This window comes from Coturnix japonica, chromosome 21 (genome assembly GCF_054131305.1).
Source record: "Coturnix japonica strain WE chromosome 21, WE-NBRP24, whole genome shotgun sequence".
In the NCBI taxonomy this organism is placed as follows: Eukaryota; Metazoa; Chordata; class Aves; order Galliformes; family Phasianidae; genus Coturnix; species Coturnix japonica.
Window position 1 is genome coordinate 7,846,661 of NC_140683.1, and position 19,529 is coordinate 7,866,189.

Consider the following 19,529-nt stretch of genomic DNA (forward strand, 5'->3'; position numbering starts at 1 on the left):
CCTGGAGAGAGGAGGGCTGGGGGATTCTGGCACCGTGTAGCTGCTGTGTTTGCACTCTGCAGTGCTCCTGGCACCTTCAATGCCCAAGTCTGCATGGCCATGCAGAGCCACGTTTCCTTCAGGCTCCTGCAATCCTCAGCAGCGTGATCACCCTTTCTGATGTACTTATGACCGCCTCTGAGTTTCACTCTACTACCCTCCTCTTCTGCTGGTGTTGGAGCTGCTGATGGCAAGGATACCTGTGAAGTTTCTCAGTGGGAATTTCTCTGGGAGGTTCTTGGGTGCTTTGCTTATACGTGAGGTTTGGCAGTAACACAACTGGAGCAGTAAATAACCAGCAGGGAGAAAGATCTTTGATGGTGATGCCAAGGCTCATTTTGCTTTAGGAACTGGGTACACTCTTTGGAACCAGAGCAGTACCACTCCTGAGACATGCCGACCCACTCTGACTCCTCAGAGGGCTGAGCACCAGGCCTGAACTTTGCAGCTTGATAGAATGAGACTCGAGATTTGGCAAGAATCTCTTGCAATTCAACCCAATAGGTAGCAAGGAGCTCAGTACATCTCTCTCCATTATGTGCTTGATGACAGTAGCACATTCTTTCTTTGCTGCTTCCAAATTTGTTGGATGAGAGCTGCTGGTGACTCCCAGGTTGTGGTTATGCATGGCCATAAGAGATCATGATGAACTCCAGTCTTCTTGGAGGTAGGTTGGTAAATGAAAGATGTGGGGAGAAACTGTGCCAGGATGGCTTGAAAATACAGTGCTGAGCAATAATGGATGGAGAGATTTGGGGGCAGAACAGAGGAAAAGCAAAGCGGTGCCTCAAGGGCTCTGCCAATGGTTTCCAGTGCTAATGAACTTGCTGGGTAAAGTTGGCAGCAGAAGACCTGAACACTGGTTCACTTTCAAGCCACTCTCAAAGGAGTGCAGGAGAGAGGGAAAACAAAGAGAGGTCTTAGTAAAAACAAAGCAATCCCAGCAGATGTGTTATGGTACAGCAGTCTCAGCACCAGCAGGATGTGAACACTTTGCCATACAGAGCCGAGGTGGGTGTGATGAACTCAAGGCAAGCTCACAATTCCAGGCAATGCCAAAACTTGAGGACTCTCCTCCCAAAGTCCAAGTGGCAGCTCTGTGTCCCATGGAGTCTAATTGCCCACTTTGTGCTTTGTCTTCAATAGAAAATCCTGCTGCAGTGGTCAGCTCTAAGGCTGCGAGATGGAGCTCCTCCACGACTTCCTGATGCCTCAGCTGCTCGAGAGGGAGATGAAAGGTCTGCACTAATTCTTTGGAAAGTCGCAGTGAAAAAAAAGAATGTTAAGAGTAAAGGGCAGCAAAGTAAACATGTTGGGATACAAATGGAAAATGCATGGAGAAGAAGGGAAGGCTTGTTATTGTTGGCTTCCATCCCAAAGTGAGATACGCCAGTTTGTAATTTTTAAAAGGATCCCATCTGGACTGCTTTAAGCAGCTGCCAAGTGCAGGCATCTGCTCAGAGCAAGGCCTCTTTGAGGAGCTGTAAATGTATTAAATGAGGCCTGGTAGCTGGCTGGGATGGCACCTCAGAGCTGAATTTGCAACAGTGCCACTTTCCACCCCATTTTCTGCTCTGGAAAAGGGAAAATTTTCCCCACCATTACATATCCTCCTTCTTCACCACAGCTACGCTTAATGCATAGTTTAAAGCTCACAGAGTGGCCACAGTCCTATTCTCATTTTTCTCCTGTTCTCAGATTCAGGCTTCCATTTTAACGTCTGGATGCTTGTGCGATGTAAGAGATGTCCAGAGGGGAGGAATCTCCTGGGGCTGGGATCAGCCTTAGGAGATAAGAAGGAAGGATGGGTAAGAAAACTTCTAGATGCAAGTTCTGTGGAGCAGCTGGGTCGTGCAGGACATGTTGCTGGAGGCTGAGCAGGTGACACTGGGCTCTCCTGGTTTGGCTGCAGCCCTACCTCTGCAGGGACAGGGTGAAATTTGGCTCTCAATGGCCACAAACAGCTCTGACTGCTCTCAGCAGGATGCATTGGATGCTTTGGAATCCTTGCCAGGCTTCAGATTGGAAACTGACAATCAGAGTTTGTTTAATCATTCTTGGATAAGCTGTTACATGCTGTTGCTGAGCTCTGACAATACAAGATCCACAATAATGATAATAATACCAGTCTCATGTTTTGGGACGATGGCTTTCAAGAAGATGGCAAATTTAATCATGCAGAGATCAAGAAAAGAAAAGCAGCAGTCAAAATTTAAACAACAGAGACATAAATCTGCATATCTTTTCCTGCTCTAAAGCCAATTGTGGCTGTGCTTTTGGTAGTCACAGCCCTCAACTTTTGCAGGATGCTCAAGCATCACCCTGGGTTGTGCTTGGCAACCATTGGCGTACCTGAGCATGCTGCTGTGGGAGGCAGAAGTGCTATTAGGGAGGGCAGCATGAAAAGACTTGAGGGTAGAAATCCAGCAAGGCAGTGATGGAGACGTGGATGAAGCAGCAGGAAACGAGAGAAAAAGCAGCATGTGCTTGTGCCTTAAGCAACAGTTCTGAGGCAAGGGATGCGTGTTATTGAAGCACAACAGCTTGCCCTGCCACATCGCCTCCTGGCCACCAGCACAAGGAGTCTGTAGGCAGAGCAGTGTGAGCAGGGTGTCCTGACATGGACACGATGAACGTGGAGCCCCAGCAGAGACGTGCCTTTGGGATCTCTGAGTCTCCCTGACTCCTTTTGCAAGCAGTGAAACTGCTGCTTGTGCACGTCCATCTGCAGCCACACACGAAAGCTCTCAGCTGCAGTGCTGGGGAGGTGAAAAAAGAGCAAAATGGGCCCACACATCCTTTTGTTTCCCTGGGACCCCGGGCATTGACCGTTCCCAATCCCCACCACCTCCCTGCCCGTGATGGGGGAAGGAGCATTGCTGCTGCTACTACAGCACGTGAGGGGCTCCAGCGGCACCGTGCACAGCCAACACCAGCTGGGTTGGTTGGCCTGGGAGCACAGCATCCAGCCCTGCCGACAGGAAACCATTACAGCGTGAGTCACTGCTCCAGCCTGAACTGGTTATGGCTGTGCTGACTCAGCAGAAGGGGGAAAAATGCAAGGGGAAAGCTGGTGTGGAGAGAGAGCTCTGAGTCAGCCCAGCACCCCTCGGCGAGCCCCTCTCTGCAGCTGGGCTGAGTCACAGCAGCAAGGAGGAACACGGGGCACGGGCGATGGGGACCTGCTCTGCTTTGATAACCTCCTCAGCTGGATGTAGCAGCAGCGGGCTGAGGATGGCAGTAACTCAAGTGAACACAAACTTTGATATATGGAAAATCTAGTGCTGAAGATGGCTGGGGCAGGACCCTCGTTCAAGGACAACATTTGCACATGTTTGTTTTTGCTGCGGGATACAACCATTTCTACCCTTGCTCAGGCTGTGAAGCCTCCAGGGGCCAAGCTTTGGTGCTGATGCTGTAATGGTGATGCTGCAGAGCTGAGCAGCGCTGGCTCACATGCACTGCAGGGCTGCTCTGCTGCCTTACCTTCTCACCCTTTGGCCCCGGTGGTCCAATTGGCCCTGGTGGTCCAGCGTGTCCCTGCAGAGAGCAGACAGTGTGTGAGGAGACAGGAAGGAGCAGTCTGAGCCAAAGTCCTGCTTACATTTGTTACAGCTAAGAACTGTTAGGAGATGGAGGGTGAAAATAAGGCTCTCACCTGGTAACCCTTCAAGCCAGGCTCCCCCTGAGCACCCATCCTTCCTGGAGCACCCTGCAGAAGCAAGCAAAGGAAGTACCATGAGTCTGCAGGTGTTACCTGCAGACATGGGATGCACTGGGTGTGAATTCTTCATCTGCCCTTTTGGACGTCTTTATATCCAGATTAGCATTGTACTAGGGAGTCCACCAGTGAGACCAATCCCATGCATGACCTAACCCTGAACTGCAGGGAGGAAACATGTTGGGGTGGGTTCTGAGGGGGGGGGAGGGAGTTTTCTGGGTTGTGATGAGGGCATTGCAAAAGCTCTTTGTTGCGTCTCTACCAATGTGCACAAAAGGGTTTAAGCCAGATCATCAGATTAAAACGCAGTGCAGCCTTTCCAGATAAACCCATTTAGTGTGGAAGAAAACCCTTTCCTCAAGACAGGCTGCAGAGACGTGCTCAGTCCAACACACTGCTCAGACACTGCTCTACTTGCTGTGAAATAATCCATGGAGACGTTGCCAATGAGTACGAAGGGAGGACATATGGGGAGGCCATAATTTCTGATGCATGAAAACACTATCAGCAGAACCCTTATCCCATCATTCACTTGCTACTGTTCTGAAACATCACCACCATTCCTAGTTCATAAATAACTCCTGATCTTTCACTAAGTTCAACCAAACAAAGCACAAAACGTTTCCTTACCAGCCTGCAATAAACGAGGAGGTTCTCGTTATTACTGCTGCATAATGAATGCATTTGTCTCACGTAAATCAAGTTTCTTCCCTCTCTGTCATACTACTGTTGCTGAAAACCTCACCTTCAGGCCCCAGCTCAAACCCTTTCCCATGCTATATTTCCTCTTGTTGCAATTATTTGAGATAAGTAGATCAAGAGTGGGTGTAGAAACAAGGCAGAAATCCAAGGCAGAGTTCCTTCTACCAACACAGTTTGACTTGGAAGCAGCTCTTTCCATGAGTGTGCAGTCTCAGAGGGAAAGGTCTTAGCAAAAAAATAGCCATCAGATCACTCAGTTCACAAGCAAAAGTCCCCAAGAATTGTACAGAACCACTGCAATGCAGTGTGAGCTGGGGTCATGGGGCATCACTGCCACCTCTACGGAGCCTCTTCTCTGCTGCTCAGTGCAAGTGTTATGCTCTTTTGGTCTATTTAACCACCCGCCATCATTTCACTCCCTCTGATCTGAAGGCCCTGTTGGGTTCTCTGCTCCACCCAGGCCCATGCCCAGCACAGCTAACCACGTTTCTGGTGTTGTGTTCAACCATTTGCAGAGCTCTTCTCACCATAGGTCCCAGGGTACCTCGGGATCCTTTAGGGCCTTGGTTCCCCTTCGGCCCCTCCTTCCCTGGAGGTCCTGTCTCTCCAAGCTGCCCCTGGTAGCCCTTGCTGCCCTGCAGAATGAAAGCACAGAGGTTAACACAGGAACAGCTTCTACAGACAACTACAAGGGTGGTGAGACCCTGGCACATCCAGAGGAGCTGTGGACACCCCATCCTTTGAACTGCTCATGGCCAGGATGGACGGGGCCCTTGGCAACCCAATCTGGTGGTGGTTGGTATTCTGTTCATGGCAGGAGGACTGGAACTAAAGGATCCTTAAGGTCCCTTTCACCGTTCTATGAGTCTATGATTGAATATGAGAAAAGGAGATCCAGAGGAAGAGCTGTTATCAGTGGCAGATGTTCTTACCTTCTGGCCAGGCTTGCCCTTTTCTCCCTGTTTTCCTGGTTTCCCTTCTGGTCCCTAGAGGAGCACAAAAAAGAAAAGATGAAATAAAATAAAATTAAATAACAAGCCATTGGAATGAGAAAGCAAATAAATCCAATCCCAACCAGCATGCTGTTCATTTTGCTGGTGCATACAACCCTAACAGCATCCTCACCCATCCTGTTCTACTCCCAAGGGAGCCAACAGGTTGGGTATGCAGCAGTGCAGGTAAGGACACAGCTGCCAGGTACTACAGCAGGAGTACAGCCAAGTTCATCCTTGAGTTGCTCCATCACGTGGATGAGAAGGAAACCTCAAGGCTTAGAGGAGGAAACTCTGTGCCCAGTGACTACAGAACATTGCAGAAAGGAGATGTTTTTCATCTGGTCACATCAAGAACATGAAGGTGATGGAAAACCATCACCAGACCTCTGTCCTTTGCTGCTCACAGAGCTGTACTGCTCGCCATCAACTAATGCACTGAATTGGATGTCAATACTCTGGATATGGCTCTAGAGTAACGGCAATGAAAATACTACTTCAACAGCAACTCTTTATCTTCCCACTGCAACAACAGACAGTTGTTTCATTGTCTATCTAGCTGTCATACACAACTTTTTGATTGCAATGCGAAAGCTCAACCTCTATGCTATCATTATTGTAATAGACAGCACAGGGAAATCACAACATCCTGATCTCAGCAAGAAATAGGTTGGGATGGAAAACTTTTTGGGCAGGCAGGTTTGGGCCTTCACTCTCCCTTCTAAGAGACAACATTTCCACACTGCTCCTAAAATCTACATTCAGCTTCATGCTTCAGTCATGAAGTGCAGATATAGGGCTTCAACAGCCCAAGTCCCATGCACAACAATAAACTCTATCCACAGAAGACCTCAGCCACCTCCTCAAATGAAGCAAGCTCTATCAGCTCAGGATATTTCTGTGCTCCACCAGCTCTGCTTTCTAGGACTTTGGCCAGAGGAGCTCCGCTGGTGAGCAGGAAGCCTACACCATATGGCTGATATTCCTGGATGTGCTTTCTCCAACTGTGCAAGAATTTAGCCCAGATGAATGTAGAGACAGCTCAACGTTTGACAGGGGTTCCCAGAGATGTGGTATCTCTCCTCGCCTCATTCCCGATGTGGTGGATGTTTGTTGCAATCCCAGATATGTCGTGGTTTGCACGGTTCCAAGAAATCGCTGCACTGACACATGGTGGGGATACACGGGCCATGGTCAGCCCAAAGACCATTTGGTTGCCTTCAAAAAAGGTCAGATTTCCCATTTCCCCATTCTTCTGACTCATCTATCCAGGAATGGAAAAACTGGGGCCAGAAGAGGGGAGGAAAAAAACAAACCACAATCCTGATAAATCAAATTCAGTAGGATAGAATTGGTTCTGAATGCATGCTGTGATTCGTGCAGGGTCTCCAAAGCCCCTCAGGGATCTGGCACCTTTTGGTGCCTATTTCACTGCAACATCAGGTTTCCAGGCTTCCCACTGTTCTAAGCAGCGAAGGGTGGAAGATGTAGAGGAGTCTATACATCAGAATGATTCATTCCAGGTTCTTTTTGCTAGATTCAGATCAGCCGGGTTAGCGTGCCAAGGGGGTCTGTAGACACTTTGTTGTATGCTTTGGTGAAAAAGCAAATCTTCCTCCCAGGCTTCTTCCATGAGCAAGATAATTCTGTGTACTGCACTCATTAGAGAAGCTTGTTAGTTCTGCTTGAAGATAATGGTATCAGTGACCGGGAACAGCAGAAAGCAGCAGCTTTAACAAATTCACATGCCTTGAGGTAAGCTAAAATATCCCAGGGGGAGCAAAATCCCATTGCCAGCTTCAATTAGGACCCAATTCTTTAAGATCTTGTAGTACAGCATTAGATGACTGCCGGTGGCAGGAGCTGAATGATTTATTTTTCAATGCAAATTGATCAGTTTTTAATGGAAAAAAAAAGAGGCTTTGGGCTGCTGATGGCCTTGGCAGCGACGCTGGATCTCTCGTACAGCGCAGTGTTAATGCGAGCAAACAGATGCGCAGCCCAGCTTTAAACTCTCAAGTCATCAACAGTTGAAATCTATGTTAAGACAACAGCACGGAGAAAAACAAAACAAGGAAGTTGAATGAACTGCAGAGAGATATGCCCCAAACAGAGCTAAGCAGGGCTCTGCTGCAGACACAACTTCCCCTGCGCTTTTTGACGCTCTGCACATACACAGTGGATCTCTGGAAGTGATCTCAAAGACAAGACTCACCAGCCTGGTGGGACCAAGGAGCACTACGACTCCTGGCTCTTCAGAGGGCAACTTTCCTTTTGTTTTCTTGCAGACCAGAACTGGAGGAGGGCACGGTGCCTGGAAAGAAACCTTCTCAAGTCCCATCTCGGATGGGTTCAGCACTACTTGATGCTGTTGTGCAGAACATTTCCAGGTGTTCTGTGTGCCAAGAAGTGGAGGTCTGAGGTCACTCCTCCCTACCAAACACGAGGCAGGAAGAAAAAGGAGAACCACAACACAGCCAGTGAGTAAAGAGAAGAAAGTGCCAATGGTGATGGGAAAAATGGTGATAGTTGGAGGCACTGGAAGAAGGCAGGACAGAAAACCTAAAGCAATAAAGGTAGTAAACATGAAACATAGGATGACCATGCCCATATTGTTCAAGGCCCAGCCAGCTAGCTCATTTAAAGGGAAATGAAAAAGCCCCATATCATTTCCTACTGCTCAGCAATGTCTCCATATGAGAACCTCTACTTAATAAACTTTGATCGAGAGAAGCCTGCCCTGTATAGGACAGTTCACAAGCACTCAGGAAATTAGTGGGATTATTGGGGCTGGGCATTTGAAGACATAAATGTTTTGGATTTATAAGAAACACATTTCCTAATCTCTCTGCGTAGCCATAGTTTGGAAGCGGAGGAAACACAGAAGCAGCTCCTGAATGGGTATGGGGAAAGAAGAAAGGCTCAACTGTTCTTGAGAAGAAAGACCTGATTGTACTGTGAAGTTCAGGGGGCTTTGCTGGGAGCACTGGGAAGCAATGGACCCTTGGCTTGCTTGTGGAAACCCGAGTGGTGCGTGCAAGTACAGCTTCAAAGTTGAAGTTGACTTCAAAGTGAAAGCAAGATGGGAAAACCTTACAAGAAGACTTTGGATGGAGAAACTACTCCTAGCATCACCGTGACTTTCTTTTCAGCTGAGTTCCTCAACTTAGAATACAGAAAGCAAATCAAAACCTCGTACCCCAACCTCCCTGCTTCAGAGTCCTAAACTGCATGCAGATGTTGCTCTAAAATACTCAAGTTTTGATTTTGTGGATGAGAACGTCCATTTGACTCATTCTTTTCTAAGCAGTCATAGCAAAAGGTAGCAAAGACTGCGCAGAGAGCTGTGCTCTGAGTTGCTCTGGTTTGGGCTGATAGCTCTGAACTGCTGCTCATTTGTTGTCTCTGGAAAAGCCTTTTTTCCCCCTTTTTTTCCTCTATTTCCTCATCCCCAAGGCAGCTCATGAGACAAAGATGCAGCCAAAGGTGGCTTGATGGATATATAGGAAGTGCAGGAGAAGTTCACGTCCTCAACCACTGAGCTGGGAAGCTCTCAAAAAAGATGTTACCAAAACACCCCAAAGAAATGGCCATTTTGGAAGCTGACAACTGGGAAGAAAGCAACAGAGAAAACACTTGGGCAGTAACTCCTATTGATGCCAATAAGCACTACTCAGGTCATTTTTTCCTTCCTCAAACAACAGGGGTTAACATCTTCCTTCTGAAGGACACAAACGCCCTGGGGTTGTGGAAGAGGAGGGGAATGAAATCCTCTCCCTTGCAATAAGGAGGGGAATCTTGGAGTAACTGCACAAAAAGCGCGTCTCCTTCGTCTGAGTCAGGAAAGAAACTGTGCCAAGTCAATGGGATTTATTTCAAATTCTGGCTCATTTCAACTCCTATTAACTCTAAATGAGGACCAGCTGGGAACAGCCTCCTTCCCAAGATGCAGAGGCCATGCAATGCTGACCAGTGCACATCTAGGACCGATGGGATGCAGGGAAGGCTGTAGCACGCTCCAGGGGGACTCAAGGCATCGGGTGGGCTCAGCCATAGCACCTAATTATAAATAACAGCAAAATCCAGCATCTACCTCCCCATCAAATGGGATGCTCAGACTTCTATAGAAGATGACGAACCTGCAGCCACTGGAGAAGCAGCAGTTACTAGAGCTAAGGAAGGACTGCAGATGAGGGCAGTGTTGCCCTGGGATTGCAGCACTGCTCCCAGAAGGAGATGTAGAATGTGGGGAGAGCTCTTCACCAACCCTCGACACTCACTCCAGCCCTATTCAGACCAAAGGGCCAAAGCACGTTTGACTTCATTCCAGAGCTGCCCCATTCTCCTTTGATCTTTGATGCAGCTCAGCCAAGGACAACCCCATGTCTGCGAGTTTAAGGAGCTTCTTCCAGTAGGGGCTCCATAGACCTGAGCACAAACCTCAACTTATCCAGGAAACAATTCAGCACATTATCAGAAAAACCCCACGGCTTCCTGCATGGACAACTAAGGCTGAAGCCAGAAGTGACTCCAGGACCCAGTGTTATTGGAAAGCTGAGTGCCATGTCACTGCCGTGGTGTTGCCAGCTGTGGCTGAGCTCATGCATCACAGTGAATGTCTGGACTCTGTGACAGCAGAATGAGGCATTTTGTTGTAGAAAATCTTTGAACTGTGTTTTCAGTGGCAGGAAACAGAAAAGAACAAAGAGCAAAAAGCCTCTCTGGGACAAATTCGGCTGTAAGTGCTGTTTGGACAGCTTTATACTAGAGGAGTGTGTTGGATGAGAATGAGCTTCTGACCAGCTCAGAAACCTGTCCATCTCAGCTGCATCCCAGTGTGGTGTTTCTGGAGAGAAGATGCGAATTCAGAGCAGAAGGACCATCCTGAGCATCACACCTTCCTTCCACTTCAGGATTTTAGCTTGTAGATGATGAGGAAACAAGAAGAGGAGCATGCGTAACCCAATGGGAGAGATATGGTCTTCAGGACACCACCCAGGGCTGTGCATCAGGAGTGACATAGCTGAGTCCACAGGGCTGCAGCCAAGAGCCATGCGTGTTCCCAGTGCTTCTCAGATGGAGAGTGGCTTTGCCCTTTCCAAAGCACTTTGAGCTCCCTCAAAAAGCCTTCTCAGATCTCCACCCTGGTCCAGTTCTGTCACTCAACCTTCTGGAAGAGCAAACGAAAGGACTTTGACCATGTCACACCCGAGCAAAGGGATTTATCAGCCCTCAGAGTTCCTCTGGTTTGCTGGTGCACATCTGCACCATACAGCATACACAGCCAGATCTGCTCTGATGTAATTGTTTATGGCCATTTTTACCACTGGAGCATCTGGCTTGAAGCTCTGAGTCCTGACGTGGCTTGAATGACACTGCAGATAGGATTTCAGGTTAAAAAGGAAGTGGAAAAAGAAAAGAGCTCAGCTCCTAATTTTGCTGAACAATGAAGGATTTTCTTGTTTCAGAGCATGTTGCATTTCATTACCTACAGGCTCTCCAATTGCTTTCCTGGAACTGTAAAAACCTCGCTATCAGATGTCGGCCTTGTATGACAACCAGCACATTATGAAAACCACAGAGCACAGCCACGGAGCAGTTGGAAACCCACTGCCTGCCTCCTGCCAACTGGCCTGGGCCCTTCATGCAGCCAGCAATGGGTCGGCCTGTACTGCTGGCTGCAACCTCTGCTTCCTTTCATCCTTTATTGTAAAGCATGCGATTGACAGGCAGTCAGATCCTTTGGAAATGCACATTGTTCTTCAACAGCGCTCAACATGCCCAACGCTGGTTGGGTATTTTGTACTGCATGACACTGTTCCCCTTACACAATTACCAGCAATGATGAATTAGCTTTTCATTTTGGTGAACTACACTGATGCTTGAAGAGCTGCTCCATCTTCCATACATCCCCATCCTGACTTGATAACTCTGCTGGGGACAATGCCTGCTCCCTGCACTGGACCTGCACCTCCAGTCTCCATTGGGGATGCTCAACCTGGTGCTCTGCAAGGGGAAGAGATCACCACCTCCTTGTTGCTCTCACTTGGTCAACCAGAGGTCAAGTGGCCAAGACTGGGAGAATCAAGATGAAGTGACAGCGAGGAGTTGGCAGTAGAGGAAGTGGGAAACCACTATGAAGAGATACCAGGTGGGATAGCAGCTCAGAAGGGATGCACAGCTCTGATGCAAATTCTGAACTCTCAGCTGGATCCTGCTGTATGTTAGTGCTTCAGATGCTCTGACTCCTCTCTCCCTACCAGAGGGACAACTGGCAGAAGCAGGTCCTAGAGCTGAACGGAGCAGTGTGAACTTGGACAGAGTGACCAAAAGATAGAGGATACTTGTGTGTCAAGGCTCCAGCTGCCTTGAACCTTGCCAGCCACAGCTGGGAGACTCATGGCCCATCTCCATTTGTTTGCTGAAATCCACTGGCTTTGAAACGTGCACAAACTGTCCCTGGAGACTCAGCTGGGGCCTCCCTGCTGCTTTTGTTTGAGATTTAAGAACTGGATTGCAGATATGTTCACACTGGGGATGGCTGAGCCAACTTAAATCTAACCATCTTTGAAAAACATTTCCTGAGCACCCAGGGAAGTTTGGGTGAGCTTGGTTGGTGATGTACCAGCTTTGGCATGGCTTCCTGGGAAACACAACCTTGCTCAGCAAAGCCAGACCTGTAGGACAAATTGTTGGGTGAGAGTCTCTTTCTGCATGACCCAGTAGGACTGCACGGCCCAAAGCAAGCGATGCCTCTTCCCATCCCTCTTGCTGCTCCGTCGCCAAGTTGTGTGTGAGTTCTTATGAGCCCAGCCAAGTCCTACCTGCTCTGGGGCCATGTGAGGAGCTGCCAGCATCAGGCCTTTCCCCCAGGCCAGTATGTGCAAAGCAGGCTGAAAACATACAGCCAGATCACTTCAGAGCACTCGGCTGCCTCATTTCCTACAAGTGTCCAGAGCATACAGTGCTGAAGAGCCTTTTTCCTTTAGACATAAGCAAGATCAAGATGAAGACTAAACATGCCCTTGGTGCTGAGGAAAATTCTTCAGGAAGTGGTTTAGCTGTATGGGTTTTCAGGGCAAGAGCCAAGCCAAGGTACTGGAGAAGTCTGTCTATGGCTGCGTATGAGCGATACCTTCCTTGAGCCAATATGAACCACATCCAGCAGCAGAAGGTCAGTTGGCTGGCACAGTGATCCAGCTGGATCTTGGCATCTCTGCCACTAACAGCACAGAAGCACTAACATCTCCACTATCACCTTTGTAGATAAGCAGGTTATCTCAGCAACATTGAAGCAGCTCCTTGCAAATCCTGGTCAGGAACAGGTCACTGTGCGACCCTGACATATGCCCTTATGTGAACACGTTCAGACTTTTCTTTCTTTCTCCATCAACATGGGGAACCTCTGTCCATGCTTGTACGCCAGCTGTGTGCCTTGAAGAGACTGGTTTGACTTTTCATCACAGCTTCCATTCCTCCCTTAGAAAGGAACAGGTTGTAGTTATCACTTGCGGTCTGCATCTCTGATCCACGAGCTTGGCAGAAACCTAAGGAAGATCCCACCAGCACTTTTACATTTGGTGGTGATGGATCAATACTTGGACTTGATGATCTTAACGGTCTTTTCCAACCTTAATGATTCCCTGACTCTATGACTCCATGGGAAGCTAGGATGAAAAACTCCAAGGATTAAAAAAAAAAGGAGGAGGAAAATTATTTGTACTTCTGTCAGAGGACTTCCATCTCTAGATTACCTCAGCGAGCATGGAACAGCAGCCTGTGCATTAGGTAATGGCCCGGCGCTTGGCAGCAGGCAGCGCTATCTGGAGCCCTGTGGTCTCTGAAAGTCTGCTCGAGTTCAGACATACGGATATACAAAGGAACATATTAAAATAGTAGATGGAAATATAGCACTTCACAGTAAAAAAAAAGGAAAGGGAGTGATTATGAGTGGGAATCTTGGCTCTATGGGCTCTTTTTTTTCCAATAAAACAGGACGGCATCGTGTTCCCAGGGACATGCTGGCAAACAGTCTGCGAGAATAATCCATATTTTATATGCTATAACTTAATATGACTTTTGCATGATCTTAACACTTTTATTGGTTCTTAACTGTGCACAACATAAACACATGGAGCAGCCAGAAGCTGTACCCACCCTGCTAAGGGCTCCCTGCGGACTATGGACGCATCTGGGGCAGGATTACAGCCTTGTTCTGCATATCTATGGAGTTTCCACCTTCTAGTCAAGTCAGTGCTCCAATCCCCATCTCAGTGCCAAAGCAACACAAATTCAGCCCCTATGCTGCCTCCATTCCCCACACTTTTCTCCTTGCCTTGTTTTAGCCAGCCACAACATCACCAAAGGCACAATGTGCTCCAGCACCAAGCACCCACCCCATGCTCAAGGGCACTGCAGGAATTATGGAAAACAAATCACTGATAGGCTCCCCATTTTGGGTAGAACAATCTGGCTTTGCTGCAGAGCAGCCTGCTGGCACTGGGCAGCATAAACCCACACCTGGTACCACCAAACAAACCCCAAGCTGGATCCTTCCCTACTCCAAACAAATGAGTGAGGGCAAATCAGAAACAGGTGGGTGATCCACATCTCCACAACTAACCCTCCTCCTATTTGCAAGTTCTTTTTTTTCCTTCAAACACAGTTTACTTTGTGCCAATTTGAGTCACATCTTGGACAACATCCTGCCCTAAGCAGTGTCCTGGTTCACTGCCTGCATCTCCCACTCAATCTGCCCCCACATGTTTTGCTGCAAGATGGCATGTCCTGTTACAGAGTATTAATATCAGTGGTAATGGCTATCCTTGCAATAATAAATAAAATGATGACTTAAGAAAAAGCATATTTTGCTCTTGCTAGGGTTTCAGTGCAATCCGGCTTTCCAGACACAACATTGCATGCTTTGTGCCACGGTTGCAGAAGGCTCTCAGCCCTTTGGAGGAGCTGGTTTGCCTTTTGCAACCCAGGGCTCACTGTATGCCCCATGTCTGAGCAGGGGGACACAAAAGGGAGCCCATACTGCACACCTAATCCACGCTCCAGCCATGAAGGTGAAAATCACCCTGCACACAACAGCTTGAGACAAAAGCACAAAGCACTCACTGCTGAGCCCTCTGGGGGATCACCCTTAGTTTGGAATCACACAGATGGCCCTATGGAGAGGTACAGGATCTGTGCTGGGCTCATGTACCCACCCAGATACCTGCAATACACACAGGCTGCCTGTGCAGCTGGGAGGAGAGCACCAGCTGCTCCAGGAACCCCATGGACCAGCTGGTGGAGGCGAGCAGGATGCTTTCTCAGACTCACTCGGACACCTGTGATGCCAGGATATCCAGGAGGCCCTTCTTTTCCCTTCAGTCCTTCAGTGCCTTTTTCTCCTTTCTCTCCATCCAGGCCTTGCTCTCCTTTGTCTCCCTGTGGAAGAGAGGAGGTGGGAGTTTGCATACCCACACAACACATGGGTCACCATACATGGCTCTTGCGAGGAAAAAAAACACACTCTATAATTAATATTTCAGGAGTCTGGGAGGAAAAGAGCCTGCAAGCAAAAGGATGAATGAGGATGAGTCATAATACACTTGACATTTAACAAAATGAGCAAAACCATGGTTTTTTTTTCTTAAATCTCTTGGCTGGAGGAGGAGGAACTCCCCCATTACATAGGGAAATGTGAACTTTGCTTCTCTTGCAGTGAGGCCTGAACCTCCCACGTGAATGAGACAGTGAAAGAGTCCCCTGCCTCACCCAGGAGCCCTGTGCTCCAGATGCTGAAAGACTGAATGGGTTTGATGGATTTGTCTGGAGGGGCAGAGGGCTGGGATCAACACCATGACGCTGTCACCTTGCCCTGAGAGGGTCTCATGGTTGGAGCAGTGGATTATGGCAAATCTCTACTCCTCTGCTTTTACAGCTGATGGCACATCTCATGGAGATGATCAAAAGGACCAATTCTGCATTGACAGAGGAACCAGCCTTAATGCCAGCATTGACAGCCAGCTGGCCCATGTGGCTTTGTTATCCAGTGTGTTAGAGCAGAGCCACGTCTTCTGGTCACACCGACATCTCCACAGCAAGCAGTGGCTCTTCTGCTGCCTAGAGACATGTTCATGTTGGACTGATCATCTCCAGATGTCCTTTCCAGTCCTTGTGGTTCTTAGAAACCTGGCATGCTTCAAGAGCTCTCAGGGATGGCAAGAGAAGTCAGAGGACTTGATTGTCTTTAAGGGTGAATCTTTAGGTCCAACGTTCAGAGATAAGCAGAAATGAAGACACATGGCAAACAGCTTAACCAGAACGAAGCAATAAAGTGCATTGTTGTGGGACCGGCTGATTTTTCTTTCCATGGAACAAAACAGTTGGTCTGTTTGGAAAGGCTGGCTGTGCAAGGACAGACATGGAGTGCTGTTCCAAAGGCAAGGTAGCAACTCACAGCAGTTAAATAAAGAGAGCAATGCAAGCTCTGAGCAAGCACCTGGGACTTTGCCAGGAGGAGGGGGATCTGATTTCTTTCCCTGCAAACAATGCTCTGGTCAGCAGCACAGGGGGCAGTGATGGACAGTGTTTTGACTTCTCCTGCCAGGCCCAGGAATTCCTAATTAGCTGGAAAGTTAATCTGTAAAAACTCAAACAAAACAGACAAATTGTTGGAAACTTGATTTTAAAGAAGTTGACCTTTTTGGAGATCTGATCGTAAGCCAAAAATGTGGGTAGAGGAGTGAAACACGAGGAGTCCATTATGTGTGTCTGCAGACAAAAATATCCTGACTTCTTATTTCTAAATAAATGAACCCAGAAAAGAAGTGAGGGGGTGAGGGAACACTGCACCACAATACCCTCCCTGCTGTAGAACCCCAAATTTACCTTGGCTCCATCTGGACCAGGTGGCCCACTGTCCCCTTCCAGCCCCATTTCTCCCTGCAAGACAGAAGCAAACCACATAAAGCTGTGCCCAAACACACTTTTCCCCCCGTACTGTCATCAGATGACTCTCAATCTTAGCCCTGAGAAAGGACTAGAGCCACAGACAGCTTCAGGTTCTGCATTCATCCCTGCTCCCTCCCACAGAGCAGCCAGTGCCTCCCTACTTGGTGGAGCACCGAGAGCTCAGCTCAAGTCAATGGGCTCTATGGGGAAGGCAGAGCAGGGCTAGGAGGGTTATGGGATGCCTGGGAGAGGGGCTATTTGCCCACAGGCTGTGGGTGAGCAGGGACAAGAGCCTCTGGGCAGCTGATGAGATGGAGAAGTGCCACCAGGTGGATACTCACTCTTTGACCAATGAGACCTTGCTCTCCAGGAACTCCCAGCTGGCCAGGATCACCCTAGAAAGAAGACATCACAGACAAGGAGACAAGCTGCTTACTGATGGTGAGCATGGGGCACTGAATGCCTGTTGGGGCATCGAGGGGCAATGGTAGCTGGAGGGCTCTGGAAAGTAAAATTAACCTCCCTGTGAGCTGCTCTGCACAGGGATCTTTGTCAAATAAAGAGATGTTTTCCATGTAGACAAGAAGGTGTGTTCATGGCCCTGAAGCAGAGCACCCTCCCCATAACCACTGGAGGAGCTCAGTCCCCACAGAGCTGAGGTTTGGGAACTGGTGGGACTTAGTCTGAGGGTATTTTTACACTTGAGACCTCAGCTCTTCTTGTTCCATGTTGGAAGCTGCCTGGATCTCTGGGTCTCAAGGACTTCCTTCTCCATTCAGACTTGGGATTTACAACAGAGCTGAAATTCACTGCTAAGCTCCTTCTCAAGCTCTGATAGGGGAATTGCACAAATGGCTTTTCTTACCTTCATGCCAGGTTCACCTGCGAGGCCAGGTGGTCCCATTGGGCCAGGCGGTCCCTGGGAAAACAAAAAAAAAACCCAGACAGACAATGAAAAAAACCATTGTAACCAAGCAGAAAACAAGATCAAAGACATAATTCCTTTAGCAGAGACCTCCCGGGACAGCACAGCTCTGGTTGCAATGCAATCACCCGCCCAGAGCTGGCTCAGGGTATGCAGCATCAAAGAGGCACAGCCTGGCTCCTGCGAGGGCTCTGTGCATCTCCCACGCCCCCATTCTCCCCTGTAACTCCTTCCAGCCCTCTGCTTAAGGCTGCTGATCCTGGCAGAGGGGCTGGCACCCCACAGACAGGCAAAACCTATGGGAAAGCAAGCAGATAAAGGGAAAGTGTTCTTCCTTGGTGACACGGCTTTGCAATAGTGGGGCCACTCAACACCTTTGGTACCAATGCCAACTGGGAGCTTTAATCTTTGTACATTTTCTACTACCCTGGGAAGAACCACAATCCATAAGACAAGCCCAAAGCCAGTCTTTAAATGATTCCAGGGGGTTATTTACTTAGGATATTTGCTTTCCAGACAGCACTCTCCCCTCTCTTTGCAATATGGAATAAAAGAAAAAAGAACACATAGTCAAAGGGAGCACTCGGCTGCCCAGGGAAGAGAGCCAGTTCCTGGCTTGCTGCAATGGATTTGGGCAGAGGAGGGAGCAGGGCGAGTTTTGGGTTTATTAACAAATGGTCAAGTCACGCAATGAGAAAATTCAGGTTCCAATGAAAGCAAAAATCCTGCTTTGGTTTCTCCAGAGGTGCCAGTGCAGAGAAAGGCTCCTGGAACAGACACGGATTTGAATAAAGCTCTGTACTTTCTTGGTTGGCAGCATCCATAGTGGCTTGGTAGCAGCTTTCCAGCTCCCCAATGTGGTTTACCACGCTCAGAGCCCGCTCCATCCAGTCTAGCAGCCATGAGAATGGAAAGTTTCATGACTCATACACTTTGCAGTAGGCTGGATTGAAAGGTACCTTTGCTGCTGTTTTCACAACCGAGAGAAACATCACGGCTGCTTTACAGTTTGGGATGTATGGAAAGGAGCTACTGAGGGGAACTGGTGCACTCAGACAAGATGCTGATATTTGATGGAGAATTAAATAGAACAGAGTCTGTAGATGAGCTGGGGGAAGCTATAGGGGCATCTCCTGCAATCCATCAGGACACTGTTTGGCAGCTGCTGCTGCTTTGGTTATGGTGTGTTTGTGCCATTGCTTCATGGCAACAGCAACCCAAAAAGCACCGTCAGCAGCAAAGGCGTTTCTCAGAGCTCCTTTCACCGCCTGCAGCGACTAGAGAAGGGACTGCCTTGGCCATCCACAACTGTGCCCTGCCAGCAAAGAGACCAGTGAGCGGGACAGAAAATACCACTTCTCTCTTTGAGGGGTACAGTTTGTTCCTGGCTCTGCACTGTGGTATGGTGCAGTGGTAGAGCCATGAAGATGGGAGAGCCCAGCTGTACGTCTATGGCTTGAGATGAGAATGATGTCTGAACTTCTGTCTCTCGCTGCTTGCTTTGGAAGTTGAAATTCAGACCTAAGGGAAGTCCTTCCTGTTCATGTCCCTGGGTGTGGAAGGTTACATCTCTTCCACACGTGTCAGAAGGTGCCTTTCTCTAGGTGAGGAAAAAAGGAATAAGAGCAAAGACCAGACCTACCTTATGGCCGATTTCTCCCAAAGGTCCAGGTGGTCCCCGTGGTCCTTGTGGACCCTGGAAAACAGAAACACAAGGCTCTTTTCATACAACTGTTTTTATTTCTGAAGGGGACCATTTCCTGTAAGGTAAAACACCAGTTCCCTCCCACATCACAGCAGAGCTATGGGCAGCAAGATGGAAAGACCACAGTGGGTGCACTGAGTCACCACAACAGTTCAGAAGGTCCTTCACTATCTCTCTCCCACCTGATACAACTGCAGCCGGTAACCTGGAACTGTTTGTTATGCTTTTCTGTCCCTGTCCTGGCCAGTCCCATAGACAGAGATGGCAGGAAATAACCCTCATCCTGATTCAATGGGCAGGGTCAGTACTGCTGGCCCTTCCCAAGTCTATCTCTTCATCTGACATCTCCCAGTGCCTCTTCCAAGGCTCTGGGCTCACTTCTGGCATTGCAGCCTCCCTCCTGGTCCCCATCCATCCCAACTCTTACTACATCTGACCTTGTCTCAGACCCAACTTTGCCTTTCTTTTCCCACTTCCTTCCAAAATCCAGCCCATTCC

General features: G+C 48.6%; 1 protein-coding gene across 4 annotated transcripts in view; it reads right to left on the minus strand.

Moving 5' to 3' along the window:
* Positions 1–19,529, minus strand: part of LOC107321846 (uncharacterized) — a 110,179-nt gene that overhangs the window by 12,228 nt on the left and 78,422 nt on the right. For all 4 annotated transcript variants that reach the window (XM_085521480.1, XM_085521482.1, XM_085521481.1 and 1 more), the window contains 9 exons: positions 18,969–19,022; positions 17,267–17,320; positions 16,743–16,796; positions 16,339–16,392; positions 14,785–14,892; positions 5,395–5,448; positions 4,990–5,097; positions 3,698–3,751; positions 3,526–3,579 (listed from right to left, as the gene is read on the minus strand). In XM_085521480.1, coding sequence (XP_085377606.1) covers positions 3,526–3,579; positions 3,698–3,751; positions 4,990–5,097; positions 5,395–5,448; positions 14,785–14,892; positions 16,339–16,392; positions 16,743–16,796; positions 17,267–17,320; positions 18,969–19,022 — 594 coding nt within the window. The remainder of the gene's footprint in view (positions 1–3,525; positions 3,580–3,697; positions 3,752–4,989; positions 5,098–5,394; positions 5,449–14,784; positions 14,893–16,338; positions 16,393–16,742; positions 16,797–17,266; positions 17,321–18,968; positions 19,023–19,529) is intronic.